The 16,432-nt window shown below is 37.3% G+C and overlaps 1 protein-coding gene across 3 annotated transcripts in view; it reads left to right on the forward strand.

The window, feature by feature from the left end:
- Positions 1-15,023, forward strand: part of hip1 (huntingtin interacting protein 1) — a 71,424-nt gene extending 56,401 nt beyond the window's left edge. For all 3 annotated transcript variants that reach the window (XM_030151908.1, XM_030151909.1, XM_030151910.1), the window contains 11 exons: positions 1,220-1,327; positions 2,547-2,683; positions 4,094-4,204; positions 4,377-4,435; positions 6,064-6,157; positions 7,580-7,680; positions 8,615-8,720; positions 9,638-9,761; positions 9,878-9,939; positions 11,011-11,128; positions 12,191-15,023. In XM_030151908.1, the coding sequence (XP_030007768.1) occupies positions 1,220-1,327; positions 2,547-2,683; positions 4,094-4,204; positions 4,377-4,435; positions 6,064-6,157; positions 7,580-7,680; positions 8,615-8,720; positions 9,638-9,761; positions 9,878-9,939; positions 11,011-11,128; positions 12,191-12,201 (1,031 nt within the window). In that variant the 3' untranslated portion in view covers positions 12,202-15,023. The remainder of the gene's footprint in view (positions 1-1,219; positions 1,328-2,546; positions 2,684-4,093; positions 4,205-4,376; positions 4,436-6,063; positions 6,158-7,579; positions 7,681-8,614; positions 8,721-9,637; positions 9,762-9,877; positions 9,940-11,010; positions 11,129-12,190) is intronic.
- The last annotated feature ends 1,409 nt before the right edge of the window (positions 15,024-16,432 follow it).

A 16,432-nucleotide genomic window follows, 5' to 3' on the forward strand; every position in this document is an offset into this window, starting at 1 on the left:
AGAAAACATCCAAGGCAGTGAAAGTGAAAACACCTGTGAGGTTGTGCATTTTGTGTTTTAAAACTGAGTCATAAAACTGCAAAGATGAATGCTTCACCTCATCTGTGTACCACAATGTGCAAACACTGATGCCCTGTCCTCACTAATATGGATATTTTGCAAAATGGATAGTTTTCTCATTTTACAGGTGGGCCTCTTGTCTGCATGTAAAAAGCAGTTTAGGTCACTAAAATGGAGTTTTAATTTTTTTATATATTTAATGTTTTCCATTGCAAAGATTTTTAAAATGCTGGATTGTGTGTATCAGTGTGAACAGGGAAACCAAGGAGATTAGAAATAAAAAATCACATCCTGATATTGTGTAATGAATCTGCACCTGAAAGATCAAATATACTGTAGGTCATATATGTGTACAAGTCACAAATACAACTCAGATTAAAGCCTCTGCATCATTCATTGCTTTGTCCGATATTATCTGAGAGTCAGAGCAAGGAGTTGTTTAAGCATTTATGGTAATTTTTCCTTGTAATATACAAAGACATTTTGTAAAATGAAGAATATGTGGACAGCTTGGTTTTTAAAGAGGGGGGAATACATATTAAGAAAAATGTCTGCATTAGTGTGGACTGGGTATAAAACAACTATTATTAATAAAGTAATTCTCCATTGAAATTTAGTTAATGACAGCGCCAGTAAATACACTGTTTCGGTGTAGATAACCAAGAAAGTTAGTAGCCAACAAGATGAAAAGTTTGCCAGTATCTCTCTTAAATGCAAACACTTAGAACTAAAACTATCAATGAGAAAATGAAAATGATATGTTCCAAAAACTAGCAAAAGTAACTAAAACCTACAGTGAACAATGGAGCACATACTAAAAGGTACAATAATCTGTTTTATTTTCTATCAGTATTAACGGTTCATAGTGTAGAGGAAAGAAATTATTTTGCACATTATAGAACCTTAAATAAACAAAGGAATCATATAATCCTCTTTATATCATGTTGTCTTTAAAACTTTCCATTTTCAGCTGCTGTAAATTCCTGAAAAACTATATTATAACTAAATTAAAAATTATTCCAAATAAACTCAAACTACATATGTACTTGTAAAACTGAAACAACACTGATATTAAAAAGACAGTGAGAGAAAAATTTCAAAAATTTAATAATATGATAAAGGGCTACAGTTTTATATCTGTATGTGTTTTTTTGTGCAGCTGTGTCTGAACTGGTACGAGTGGTGACCCAGTGTGGCCACCTGGTGGGCGACACCATCGTTCAGGGCAGCGCCACGTCCCACATGGTTCCAGTGGAGCAAGCTGACGGTAAGTTTAGGGGCATGTGAGAATAAAAAGATTATCGTCTCCACTTTTCTTCCACTGATTTGTTTTTTATCTGTGGGTGAGTCAGTGTGTAATATGTGCTCAGACGCCTGCGTGTCGCGGCGTGTCTGTCAGCCGTTTACGCCTCTTAAAAAGTCATTAAGAGACATTACATGTGTATGACTATCATCTGCAATGGCCTGAAATATACAGTTTGTTATGATTTTATTAAAATAATGTCATGTTGCCATAACAGACCTTTTTCAGAGAAGACACTTTAACCTGTGAAGGGTTAAAACACAGGTGATTGACTTAATTATAACAGTGTCTGCATTCCATTTAGACGCATCAGTTTTGGGGCCTTTGTTTGGCTTTCTGAATGGATCAGAGCCATGGATAATCTAATCACTAACACATGTGCTTCTCCTGCTGAAACAAGCCAAAATGTGTGTACCTGCTATCAGTGTATCTGGAAGTCCTGCTGCAGTGTTTACTCTGTGTTTGAAAAGGATTTTTTTAGCCAATACGTGCACCATTAAAATGAAATTACTGACTTCGTACAGTAGTCATGTTTGCAAATGTGATTTTAAGAGATTATAATTCCCTGGGCAGTTCTGAACATACCTAAATATAATGGAGCTCTGACCTGTAGGATTGTATATGACAACAAAAAAACAGACGTGTACGTCAAACTGGGTCGAACTAAAGCAGCAGTGATACTATGACCCCGAGAATCAATGGAAAGCATTTTATTTGACCCTTGTGTCATCTATACTACTGCATTGACTACTTGATTCAAATTATCTGGTTGACCTATGTGTTTAAATCGACTGTAAAAAAAAAACAAAAAAACAAAAAAAAAAAACAGGCCTATGGCTGGTGTCGCTATAGTTTTTGTTTTCTCCTCCTGCCATTAGAATGGCTGTTTCAGCTGTCGGGTGACACTTTGCCCGAAGGGATTTTAGTATAATTAATAATGCAGCTGCAGCTACTAGTGGCACTGCTCCACATTACTGTTTACAAATGACACATGATTTTTTTAATATATAATAGAAATGGTGTGTGACAGGACAGAGGAAGTTAGACACTTTAAAATGGAGTATGTCTACCAGGGAAACTTGAATTTAAATAATATCCCTTTTTACCCATGTGTGTTTGTTACTTAATTGTCACTTATTTTGGCAGTACCTCATACATGCTGTGACCTTGTTGTTTGTGACAGCCTTGTCAGAGAGTGTGAAGACATGTGGGGCGGACGCTGTGGCTCTGCTGGGTCAGATGAAGCAGCAGGACGGCCTGGCATCAGCAGACAACTCCAAGCTGAAGGCAACACTGGAGGCGATCCTGGCCACTGCAGAGGTTGGTGCAGCATTTGTGTTTCAACTCAAACTGGACCCCAGTGTTATCAGAGTTATGCAGGCCCTTCATTGCAAGTGCTGCTGTATAGTCATATAAACTGTGTTAAAATCCTTAAGGTTAAGTATCCACAAATACTAACAGAATTTGACAAAGTAGCAATTTTCTTTGGATAGGCATTAGATAGAAAGCTTGGAAATAATAAGTGTGTATGCATTGTGTCAGAAAAGCAGTCTCATAAACACATTTTATTCCACTAATTCCACCAGAAAAAGTTTGCAGAATTCTAACAAATGTCTAAACCAGTGGAGTCAAACATGTGACCCGCGCACAAGCCGGCCTGCCAAAGGTTCTAAATTAGGGCTGTGGGATGAATTTGCAAAACACCAAAATTATACTGAAGATATTACCAGTCAACGGAGTCAAACTCATTTTAGTTCCAAACTTCAAACGCCACAGTTACATTAATATTATGGCTGTTACTAAATGTTTTGTGCCTTTGTAGATCTACTTTGATCTGTAATGCACTTGTAGAAATGATAAATTGAGGCGTAATATTGTTAACATTTCACTTAATTTTCTTAAGAAGTTTCAGGTTTTTCAGGTTATTCACATTTTTTTGTGTAAGGATAGTTTATAAATGTAAACATTTTCAATACTGAATTTAACTTTTTGCACAAAAATTTGGACTTATCATTATTTATAGATTATTATACTATTATTTTACTGAGCTGCCCCACTTGATATTAAATTATGCTGTATGTGGCCCCTGAACTAAAATGAGTTTGACACTCCTTGTCTAAGGTCAATTTCTAATGTGTGGAACCCATTAACATCAATAACAACCAGATTCCTCCTCATGGACAGACAGAAGCATATGATTTTGATCTGAGGTATGTCCTCCCATTCTTCTGTCAGTGATGTATGAAGGGAATGTAGTGACTAATACAGACAGTAGTGGAATAAATAAACGATACTCATCCTTCTGGTTCCAGCTCTGGTGATCTGACCAGCCTCTGTGTTTGCAGTAATGGGAATACATCATCCAACAACCACAAATACCAACACAAATCACCAATTAGACATTGATGTTAATGAGGGACAATGTGTATCAGTCAGTAAAGTCACTCACTACTGTTCAGAGTCAAACAGTGTTTTGTGTTGAGCACAAACTCACTGATGGTGAACAGACCCAAAAGTGATCCATTTTATAAACTGTCCAGGCTAATGGGGCTGATGCCTTATTTGAGTACATTTGGCCTGGGTTCAGATGCAGTCTGGGAAATTTTTGTGCATGTCGTCCCCTCTCTCTAATGCCTTTCCTCTCTCTACCATCGCTATAAATAAAGCAGAAATTACAAGAAACTAAGTGTTTACATACTCCCTGTGTGTCTCACTGTGGTCCTGGTTTAGAAACTGCGTCCTCGAGGTTTGGAGCTGCAGCAGGGGGAGCTGGGAGATCTTGTGGAGCAGGAAATGGCTGCGACTTCCGCTGCGGTGGAATCAGCTGCTGCCAGGATAGAGGTACATAAGTATGTGTGTGTGTTAGATACGGACAGCTGTGTATTTACAAGTACTTACTGTGTGACTGTGGATCTGTGTGTGAAAGCCTTCACCGCTGTTTCACTCCACAATCGTGTTAACTTCAAAGTGTGTTTTTTTTTTTTTTTTCCTTTGTGCCTCTGTATTCCAACAGGAAATGCTCAACAAGTCTCGAGCAGTTGATACGGGAATCAAGATGGAGGTCAATGAGAGGTAAAACTGGATTAAGGATGCACTTAAGAGCCAGAGGGCTTTGGCTCTGTCTGTGTTTATTTACTCCACACAACACCGAGGCTAAGATTAAAAAGAAACTTTATCTTGGAAAGACTGAAAATAAATATCAGACCATACTGATGGTGAAAGAGAAATGAAAGTGGATTAAAAATTGTGGTAACTGAGAAACTAATATGCATATCAATTATAAATACACCCAGCCAACAAAGCCTAAAGCTTCTTTTCTAAAATAGATGACCACAAGATGTTAGCGATACAAGCTACGGCACTGAACGTGAAAGGAGAATGAGAATATTTTTTCTACAAACCAAAACAAAGGTCACATGACACATTAGGGATGCAATGGTCAAGTCAGTATTAGTGTCATGTAAAGTCTATGTTGTGGGTTTTTTTTAATTAGTACAAGTAGAACAAGAGGAAAACCACTACACCAGTGTAGCTCCCGTATTAGGGTACTTAAAATGTAAATGCTTGTTGTATTTTTTTCTTTTCCCCACTTTTGGTCAGATGCTTAACTCATAGCTTGACCATCAGTGTGTGACATAAATCTGAACTAAACCATCCAAAGCCACATAAATTCATGTTCCGTTTTAGATTTTTCAGTGCACCTGCTTTTATCTTAGATCGCTATTCAGTGTGCATGTTTTTTATTAGTTAGATTTTCATTTTCATTTATTTATTTATTCCAATTTAAATGACTGGAAAGGAGTAGGATGAAGAAAACTTACAATACCTGCCCCTTTCTTAAAATATCTGCTTACATCAAATAAGTTGCCATTACAGCTTTACAGTAAAAAAACTGCTTACTCGACAGTCAATGAAAATAAACAAATCCAAAATCCATAAGTAAAACTATTTCATTACCTGTTTTGAGAAATCTTCTCTATTCTCTCCTTATACAACCTCTTAAACTGAAAAATATTTGTACAGCTCTTCTCGTCCATTGCCAAAGAATTCCACATTCTGACACCCACAACAGAAATACACATTTGCTTTACATTAGTCCAAACCCTTTACTATTTAGAATTAAACCTCCTTCTGTTTTTCATCCTGTGATACTAAAACAAATAATCTCTGCAAATTTGCGAGCAAAAGTCTGTTTCTCACGCTAAACACAACCCACAATGTCCTCAATTTCGCTAATTAGCGTCTTATCATTTTTAAGTTCTGAAAACAAAGAGATAATGATGCATTATTCATCCAGAATATGAAATATACCTCTTTGTGCAGATTCCATTAATTAAACGTGGACCTCCTGCTCTTCTTTTTCTCCCATCTCTCATACTGACTTAATTATTAATGTGGGGAAAAAAGGAAAAAAATATTTTCTGCGCCACTTAAGAGATAATTGTAAAAATGAATAAAGTACAGCAGCTCCTGAAGGTTTCAGTCAGAAGTGCATCAGTTGTACATCAACATGACTTGCAGCAAGTGTTGCCAAAAGGGAAAAGTTGTGATTTCAGTCTGATAAAAGTTTGTTTTTGTTAAAATAATATAGACAAGAGCAATTTGTTTCCCACAGAACTAAATCAGCTTTGTGGGATCGTTCTTCCTGAAAAAGATGTGCATGAGCAGTTTTTCTTCCTTTTCTCTGTTGCCCCCTGCAGGATCTTGGCATCCTGCACAGAACTGATGCAGGCGATCAAGGAACTCATCCTGTCTTCCAAAGATCTTCAAAGGGATATTGTGGAGAGTGGCAGGGTGAGATATGCTGGTGTTTTTTTAATGTGTTTGAATGGTGTTTGCCTGTTCATGGATTTCTCAAAAAAAAAAAAAAAAAAAAAAATTGGATTGTCAGCGTAATCTCTTCAATTCAAGTAACATTTGCAAACATAGATCACAGCATGGACATATTGCTATATTTGCTTTGGAAATCTTTTGTAATGAATTCATCAATTGTGTAATTAGTGTTTAGCATTTTAGCATAACAGAGATCAGAGTGAGTGGGGGCTCCACCAGTCATTCATGGGTGGAGGGGTTCAGGTGTGACCTTTAACAACTTAAACATCAGCAGCAGAAACATCAGTCATGGACAAATTGAAATAAAACATAAACTGGATTGAAACATGATTAAGACTGTTTCAAATGAATAACTATGAGGTCAGATATACTGTTAATTTTGTGAATGTAAAGTTTTAATTTGAGTAAAGATGCCTTGAAATATTTCTTCAAATTAATTCCATTTATTTAGCTTCCCTCAAACCTTCAGATATCCTGGAATCTAGTTTCACCATAGTAAAAAAACAAAGAATATTTTATGGATATATGGATTGTTGCATAAGTTTGAAAAAGTTTGTATTTCTGTTTTCTACCAAAACATGCAGCTGTGTATACATGATGTTGTGTTGGTGCTATTACAAATTGCTAGTGATGCAACACAACAGCAGTAGAACCAGTGTCACTTTAATTGTCAACATTGTGTCACTTTAATTGTCAACACTGAGCAAAACTCAGAATATATTTACTGCACTGTATAGACTGAAATCCTATATGTACAGGAATAGTTCTACCTGAGGTCCTTATATATTTGTAAAACTCATGTGCAGTCTTAATGCTGTACATCCATAATATTTTAGGTTAAAATTTTGCCATTAATTGCCAATATTATTTCCCCAAACACAGAGATCTTGTGGCTATAGTAGTGAACTGTGAATCAACATCAATCAGTCTGTTGTATTTTTATTTATTCTGCCTGTATTTAAAATGAGAATTGTCAAGGATAGGCTGCTAATTGGAAATGTTGCAAAGTTTTAAAAGCATTTTGCATGTAAATGTAGGAAACTCGTGTCACAACACAACATGGAGAACCATCCACTGAAAGAGGTACCAGTCTTTCATGAGTGAAATCATGAATGGTGGTCAAATAGAAAACATCATATCCAGAGGGTTAATGTTCATAAATTCAAGTAAAACTCATTTCTTTTAAGACTTTACTAAATGAGACACACAAAACATAGACGTGAGCGTCATTTCTAAATCACTGGGAGTTCTGAGGTTGTACTAGATACATGCAAACAGGGCTATAAATGACATTAAATTGCACAGATCTTAGTAACACTCATCTTAACCCTTTTTAAGTATGTCATTAAACATCTATTTTTAATTTCAATTTTTGTCCACCAGGGGGCAGCCTCCATGAAGGAATTTTATGCCAAGAACTCCCGCTGGACTGAGGGCCTGATCTCAGCCTCCAAAGCAGTGGGATGGGGAGCCACGGTCATGGTGTAAGTACCAGTCCTCCCTCGAGAGTCTCCTACCAACAACAGACTATAGGACTGCATAGAACAGTGGGAAAGTTTACTATCTGCAGCTTCTCTGAATGACAAATAAATGTCACTATTAATTAGTGGTTGTCGTTACCTTAAGTAGAGCGATTACCATCACTTGGATGGAAGAAATAATAACAAACCAAACCATAAATCATGAGTTTCTCCCTGTATTATCTGTCGTAAACATTCACAGCAACATATATTTAATCTTCACAGAAGCACAAACATTCACAGAGATACAAATCAGTTTTAGTACATTACTGGGGAAAAGCGCTATCAGTGCTATAAATCAGTCCGTCTCAGCTCAGCTTAAGCCGACTGATGCTTGTTGAGTCACCCGTGGCTGGTCTCATCTCATTTCATCTCAGTTGTCAAGTTCTGTGAAAATGGCAACATGATGCATCCTGCATTTTTGCCTTATTTGGTGTATTTTTTCCTTCTTCAGTTACACAAACATTGTGATTATCGTAGATGAGTGTCTTGCAATGTATCAAGTACTGCAGAGTCATCATGATATCATCGTCTCTGTGTTTCCCACCCATAGACAGGAATAAACAGGAGAAACCAACACAAGAGGGAAGACCTTGTGTTTGAATTTCACAGCATAAATTTGCATATGCCCCTGCCCAGGTATTCACAGCCTCTCAAATGTGACGTTTTTGCATACAGTTAGAGCAAGTAACTCACTATCGATATTCTCCTTCACATCACAAGGCATTACAAATTATAACTAGCTCCAAAACTGTTTCATCAAGTTGCTTTGGTGTGAACTGGCAGGTTTACAGGATGTTGCAGACCACCAGTAGGACTCTACCAGCCTCTTTGTGAATCGTTGGTCTGAGTGGTGCTCCAGAAATCCCTGAGTTTATTCTATCTTTTGTTGTTCTAGGGATGCTGCTGATCTGGTGGTGCAGGGCAAAGGGAAGTTTGAGGAACTGATGGTGTGTTCACATGAAATAGCTGCCAGCACGGCACAGCTGGTGGCTGCCTCCAAGGTAAGCACTAGATGTGTGGTTTCACCTCACACATGGGGTTTATCTTCAGCCTGTTTTACCCATACAGGTGTATTATTCATGTTAATAGGGCAGGGGTTTTAAACATATTCCTCCAATCCAGCCCATGGGATGAATTTATGAACTGCAAAAATTATACTCAATGATATTAACAGTCAAAGGTGTCAAAATCATTGTAGTTCAGGGGCCATAGACAACCTAATTCCATCTCAAGTGAGTTGAACCAGAAAAATACTATCATAATAACCTATAAATAATGACAACTGCAAATGGTTTAGTGTAAAAAAAAAAAAAAAAAAAAAGTAAAACTGCATGAAAATGTTCACATTTACAAACTATCCTTTCACAAAAAATGTGAAAAACCTGAAAAAATGTGGCTAACCCAAGATGTCTAAAGAAGTAAAGAAGTAAGTGCAGTTTTAACAATATTATGCCTGTTACTAAATGTTGTGTGTATTTGTAGATCTGTAAGTTGTAATGTACATGTGTAAATGATAAGCTGAAGCATGATATTATTAAAATTGCACTTAATTTTCCTTAAGAAATTTCAGACTGTTCAGGTTATTCATATTTTTTTAAATGATATTTGAAGATGTAAGTGTTTTCATTATGTGATTTTGCTTTTTCACTCCAAAACAGAGAAGTTGGAGTTCACATTATTCATAGGTTATTATGTTATTATTTTCCACTGGCTTGAGATCATATTGGGCTGTATGTGGCCTCTGAACTAAAATGAGTTTCACACCCTTGGAATAGAAGGAGTTGCTTAGTTTCATACAGGAAAGTTGTAAATAAACATAACAGATGCATGACATGATGCATGATGGAGGAATCCTCATATAGAGTAGGGGGTAGTGCGGTTGTTGTTGATGTGACCATATCCTGCTCTACTTCTTTAGGTGAAGGCGGACAAAGACAGCGCTAAACTGCACCGTCTGCAGCATGCGTCCCGGGGTGTCACCCAGGCCACTGCAGCTGTGGTGGCCTCAACCAAGTCTGGAAAGTCCCAGATAGAAGAAACAGGTGGGACACTTACATAGGTCACATTCAAAGGTGTAAAAGAATTACCATTTGCTTGTTGCGTCCTGTTACTGGGGAGTTTTCACAGTTCTTATTTTCCTGTGAATTTTCTTTGCCAGATACAATGGACTTCTCCAGCATGACTTTAACTCAGATTAAACGACAAGAGATGGATGCACAGGTAAGCAGCAGAGTAGAACAGATACATTAGTTATTTAGCAGTATACTTTCATACTACTTTTATCTTATGACTTTTATTCTAATTGTATCTTTTAATCTTTTATACTTGTACTCTAAGATACCTCTGCATAATAATTCCTATGTAACTGAATGTACAAATGGCAATTCAAACTATCTTATATTATCTAGTAAAGTATTCTGAAGATAAATCTCTGTCTGATTTCACCAATAAACAGAAAAACAAGAACAAATGAGATAGAGTGCCACTAAATATCCACTTAAAGAAGCCTCATAGTCAAGAATGTCCTATTAGGAGAAACATAAGGTCCAGTTTTTACTGACTTTAACTCATATTATACCGTGTATATCCAGGCTTCAGTTTCAATATTTCCATTGCAAGGCTTCCAATGTCATCAGCATCTGCTATTAATCAATAAGACACCTCTGTATTTAGATGAAGATGTTGATGTTATTTAGTTCAAGAAAGGATTTCAGACAAATATTTGACTTTGTGGTCATTAAAGCTGAAAAAAAAATCTAAATTATGAGTAGTAAACTACGTAATGTGTTAAGGTGTTGAATGTGCATTGAGAAGCTGAGTTTTGACTCACATGTGAGTTTTGGCATTGAACACATCTGTGGTGACCTCTGTTCCCCCACACTGAAAGAAAAACAGAAAGGTCTGGACCAGCTCTCACACATGGTCCATTGTTATAAAGAAAGAGCTTCTATTTAAAGATTTTGTCGTGTATTTTCAGCCAAACTTAAACCTGTGTCAATAAGGATTTCTCTGTGGGGTTTTGAAAACCTCCCCAGACTCCACAGAAACTGGGCAAAATTGAATAACCAACTCGATTATATTTACCTCTGCTGTGTCTAACTTAATTTAGCACGGACTTAGTTTTTGCGTTGAGAAAGATTAATTGGAATTCAAAAGCAGTCTCTTGTGACATCTAAAAAAGAGCATTCTGAGAAGATGAAACAGTTGGAAATATTTGTTGTGATACAGTTTCCAAGAGGCAGAAAAAAGGCTACAGTGACATAACAAGTGCATGTGTCTGCGTTTGCTTAGGTCCTAGTTTTGGAGCTGGAGACACGTCTACAGAAGGAGCGAGAACGTCTGGGCGAGCTGAGGAAGAAGCATTACGAGCTGGCTGGGGTAGCAGAGGGCTGGGGCGAGGAAGAGGAGGGTGAGGACAGCTGATGTATGAACCAGGGGCGGTGAACTCATTTTAGTTCAGGGGTCATATACAGCCCAATATGATCTCAAATGGGTAAAATAATAAGATAATAACCTAAAATAATGTCAACTCCAAACTTTTCTCTATGTGGTAGATTGTAAGTAAAGTTACATTATGAAAATGTTTACATCTGCAAACTATCCATTGAAAAAATATGAATAAGTGCAATTTTAACAATATTAAGTCTGTACATTATAATGTACAGATCACAGTGGATCTACAAATGTACAAAACATTTAAGAAATGAAATGAAATGAAATCCTCCAACATTCAACCTCTGGATTAAAGACCTTATGAACTATCTGGCATTAAGAAAATAAGATATACCACAAGAGGCAATGCAGCCAAATTCTACACAGTGTGGCCACCTGTCTCATTTTATATTGAAAAAAGATGTACACAAACAACTTCTCACTGAAACTAAGGATATTTTTTTAATTTATTGTATTTCATGTTTTTGTTTTGAATGTTTGAGTTTACATATTTTGGTTGGAGTATGAGGTGCATCAGGGTTGGGGTTACATAACTGTGTTGTAATATATTACATACATTTTATTGTACAGTTATGATTGTTACAGTAGCAAAAAATTCAATAGTAAAAATATTGTTGAAATTGCACTTTTCTTAAAACATTTCAGGTTATTCATATTTTTTTGTGACGGGACAGTTTGTAAATGTAAACATTTTCATGTAATTTGTACTTATTTACACCACAATAGAAAAAATTGGAGTTGCCATTTTTTATAGGTTATTATGGTAGTATTTTAAATGGTCTGACATGCTTAAGATGACATCGGACTGTATGTGACCGCTCAGCTAAAATGAGTTTGACACCCTTGAGTGTTAATATCTTTTGTGTAAATTTTGCATCTCACAAATTCCTACCAGCCAAATTGGACCCCTTGGTGGGCTAAATGTTTGACGGCCCTGGTATAAACTATAAACCTCAGCTATATCATATCAAAGAAAACAAAATGGACTCAGATGTGTGTTTTTCTTTCTTTTTTGCAGGAACAGGTTGAGATCTGGCTCTCCTGTCGTCTTTCTCATGTACCTGAAGACTGGCTTCTGTCTGCCTATTTCTATTTATACACACAGTCTCTTTTTCTCCCTTGTTTTCTTCTATTCTTTTGTTTGTTTGTTATCTAAGCCAAATGAAAAGGTGCTTCTTTTCTAAACCTGCTTCTCCACCCGTGTCCAGAAACTTCCGTAAGTGCAGCACCAAGGGCTCGGCAATGGGGGGGGGGCGGGGGCGCACCGAAGGGACAAACAAATAGGGAAGTGTGTTGGGTTTAAAAAGGAGAATAAAAACTACAGCCCCTCTTCACACACACCCCACCTGCCCCTCCCCCAGGACTGTGACACTGAGAGGCTGCAGACACGCTGAGGTCGACCTGTTCCACCAAGTATCTGTCGTGCTTTCGTTCCCTTTTCAATATCCATCGAGTCTCAGGCGAGAGACTTCAAGCACAAGTTCTACTCAAGACATCCCAGGATGCACTGCACAAGGGCCAAACTCTCAGCAGCAGAGGGGAGATCAGTGACTGTCTGCCAAACCTCCTCGCCCCAGAATCGTGTCTCTGTGTGACATAGATGGCATGCATGCTCTACTACTAAAAGAAGTGTTTTGTTTTTGTGAGTCAGAGCTGCTCTTTACTTGTCGGTGCAGTTTCGTGTCCTTTCACCACATTGACCCGAGTTTCTTCCTATTCTTTTCTCACTGTGAGTTATCACCTATTAAGTCCACACCACTTCACAAACTGGTTCACTGGACTTTCTGCCTTTCACTTCCTACTTACCGTTGTAACGACTTTGACTGTTAACTCGAGACACCGTTTTTTTCCCCCTTTATTATTATGTTTTTTTAATAGACGTTTGCATGAAAACTCAAACTGTTTCCTGCAATGGAGTTGCAGAGTAGTCTGAGAACAGGAAAGTAGCACACAGTCTTTTCCAAAATACTCTTCTTCCCTGTGAGTTCTGAGACTGCCAACTACCTCATGCTACATCGTAAAGAGGTCAGAGGTGGCGTTGCATTATGGGAAGGTCTGAGGAGTAGAGAAGTGTCGCCCAAACAATAAGCACATTTGTTTTCTGTCATTTATCAGTTTAATTTTTAAGTTATGAACAGCCGGAGTTAATAGAAGCAAACCTCCTTTTTTTTCTATAGAAAAAGCTACAACACATGGGGGTGTGCTACTTTTTTGTGTGCAGTAATAAAAGGTTTGCTTCTTAGCAACAGCAGTTCCAGTAACAGAATCATTTAACTAATAATGCTGAGGACCCGTCTTGTGTATTTTTTTTAGAAACCTTTTTAAAATAGATGACTCGGTGGACAAGCAGCACTGAAACAAATCTGTCACTAAAGCAGCAGCAGCTTTGGCTGTGGAGCTGGGAACCGGTCTCATAATGAACTGCTGATGGTGTCGTCTCCTGGCAGAAAGAAAGTGTCGTTTAGCTCCTGGAGACGACAGCAGGACGACGTGCTGCACAGAGCATGGCAATACGGAACTGTTGACCGCGCAGTCAGACAAAACTGGGTAAATCCTGAACGTGTTTTTAATATTTTCTAATCACCCTCAGTTTATATGTCATGCCATTGGACACTCTATTCTTCAGTAAACGGCAAAGACTTATTAATCACATGATCCTGTCCTGTCTTAAAGCACCCTGCAGTTTCGTAAACACAAAACAGGACCACAATGGACTCTGCATATGCGGAACACATACTGGAGTGTCTTCAATAGCTTCCTCAAGACCAAGTAGCTGTGTATATTTAAAAATAATCATTCTATTGTCAGGAATAATCTTTTGCTTATATCTAAAAGTTGTCAATGGTATCCATTCTTGCAGGATTCAGTTGAATTGAATTAGGGATACAAAATGGTACAAATGAAAGCCAACCATAACTAACACAAGTCATCAATTTCTTGTAAGGCTTCATTATTTAACAGATTTTCCTACTTGGCAGATGAATAAACAGAGTGGGTTTGGTTGTAGTTGACTCCTCAGGGGAGGCCGACCATGCAGAGGTGTATTTTGATGAGATAAGAAGGCATTCATTCTGAACCCAATACATAATCGTCTCTGTCTGGTGAAGATGGTGATGACGAGTCTCTGTGTCTTAACATACTTAGTTTTGACGCGCTGCTTCAGCTGTGTATCTCTAAAAAGTTCTGACACTGGTTATTTAACAGACACTGGTCAAATAGTATTTGCCAATAATTCTTAAAAATCAGTTTTAAACCTTTTGGAGCAGCAGATGGCTGAGAAAGCAGAGCAGCTCACTAGAGAAAAAATAAATAGAATTTTAAGTAGCCTTTTAGTAATTATTGGCAGACAGCGTCCATCTGCTGCTCCAACCAGGTTAAAAAAACAGCAAGTATTATTTGCAGTACTGTTGGGTCCAGGTCTTGTATTTAATAATGATTTTAGCTGTGTTCTGTCTTCTTCCATACCTGGGCACAATGGGAGTGGATTTCATCAAACTAGTTATAATACGAAATTTAAAAAATGCCATAAAAGATGGATGGGTCCACTCTTGAAGGTATTTTAAGTGTCTTGAGAGATAAATTGAATGCACCTTGAGTGATGTTTGGTTGTATTTTTGCCCGAATATTCTTTATTAACCTCTCTGTGTCTCTATTTTTTTCTCTTGGGTCTGTGTCTGTAGTCGTACCAGCTCAGCCAGCCTTTCAAACTGCCTCACACTGTAGTCAGAGAAAACAAATACTCACATAGCAACATTGAAATATGTCTTTGTATGATATACTAAAACTATGTTGGTGGGTTTGTTTTTATTTTTTCAGTTTTTGAAATAAATATTTCAACACGTTAATACAGACCCAGGTGTGAACGTGGTTTTATTTTTTCCTCTGGTCTGATGTGGAACTGAAATAAAGCAGCAAATCACCAAAATGTGTTTAGTGTCAGAGGATGAAATGAGTTATTTTGAGCAAATAAAAACACTTGACCTCTCACCATGGGTTTTATTCTTGGATAAGTTGGAAATTGCATAACAGTCTCTGTGAATGATAACATGTTCCATTTTTTATTCTATTAAATCCTCTTACTCTACAATACAACGTAGTTAACCTCTAGCATTTCTAAGAAAATTAATAAATTGCATTTCTGCTTTTAGAAAGGCTTAACCTGTGTTGATTTGATTAGTGGTAGCTGAGATTCAAGCACAACAGGCTGATTGTGTGTGGAAGACAGGGTTCCCCTAAAAATCTTGAATTTACAAATCTTTATTTAATACCTTAAAAAAGTATTAAATTTGATATGGTATGTCTTAAGTTATGCTGCCATAAAGTTATTTGCTGTATTATGTTTATATGTGTCTGTTAAATGTCAAAGCTACAAAGAAAGTAAAGTTACTGTACTCAGTTCCACCCATTTCAACCTGGCAATTTATATTGAAATTGTGAACCAATTATTGCTAACCTTGCAGCCCCTGTTGAGAAGTGACTTGGAATGATGGGAATCAAGGCGTTGGAGTAAATAAATGCCATACATTTTCCTAAATTCTTGCTAAATGGGTATTAAATTATGTTTTAAGTATTCTTAAAAAGGCATTAAAAAGTCTTAAATATAACTTGTAGAAACCTGTAGGGACCCTGGATAGAAAACAAGCTTCTTTGAAAGGAGAAATAACCTCAGGTCTACATCAGAGAGCAGAGCTAAAGCCTAATGCACCTCATTGATTGATTTTTGGGAACAGGTCTTTTCCAGTAAAAGCATTGACCTGTGCAATTTTAAGTGCTTTGTTGGCATTCAACTGAAATTAATATATGTTGAAATAAGCAAACAAAAAAGAGGATCTGTTGCTGCTCCAGACTACCTGCTTCCCATGCTGTGTGAATGTGTTACAACAATAAACATCCCCCACATGGAGATGGAATCAGAGGCGATGCCTGTGAGTAAATGAATCAGTGTAATCTGAAACCACTGTGCTGAGATTACAGAAATCCTTAATCTGGGGAAAAGCATGCTCCAGGATCAACCACATCTTTGGTTAAGAGTCTTATTTCTTATGTCTGTAATTCAACAAACTTCAATTGTGGCAGAAAATAAATAGATGAATGAGAACAAAACAGTGCAGTGAAGAGCAAATGCTTTGAAATATCACACATATTGGTTGACAGATTTAAATAATTCCTCATCTGTACAGGTGTTCTACAGGAGTTAATCCCCCCCAACAGATGAACAGACACACCTGCTGCTGGGTCCAGACAGGTGTGGCCTGTTACC

The sequence above is a fragment of the Sphaeramia orbicularis genome, chromosome 13 (genome assembly GCF_902148855.1).
Source record: "Sphaeramia orbicularis chromosome 13, fSphaOr1.1, whole genome shotgun sequence".
NCBI lineage: Eukaryota > Metazoa > Chordata > Actinopteri > Kurtiformes > Apogonidae > Sphaeramia > Sphaeramia orbicularis.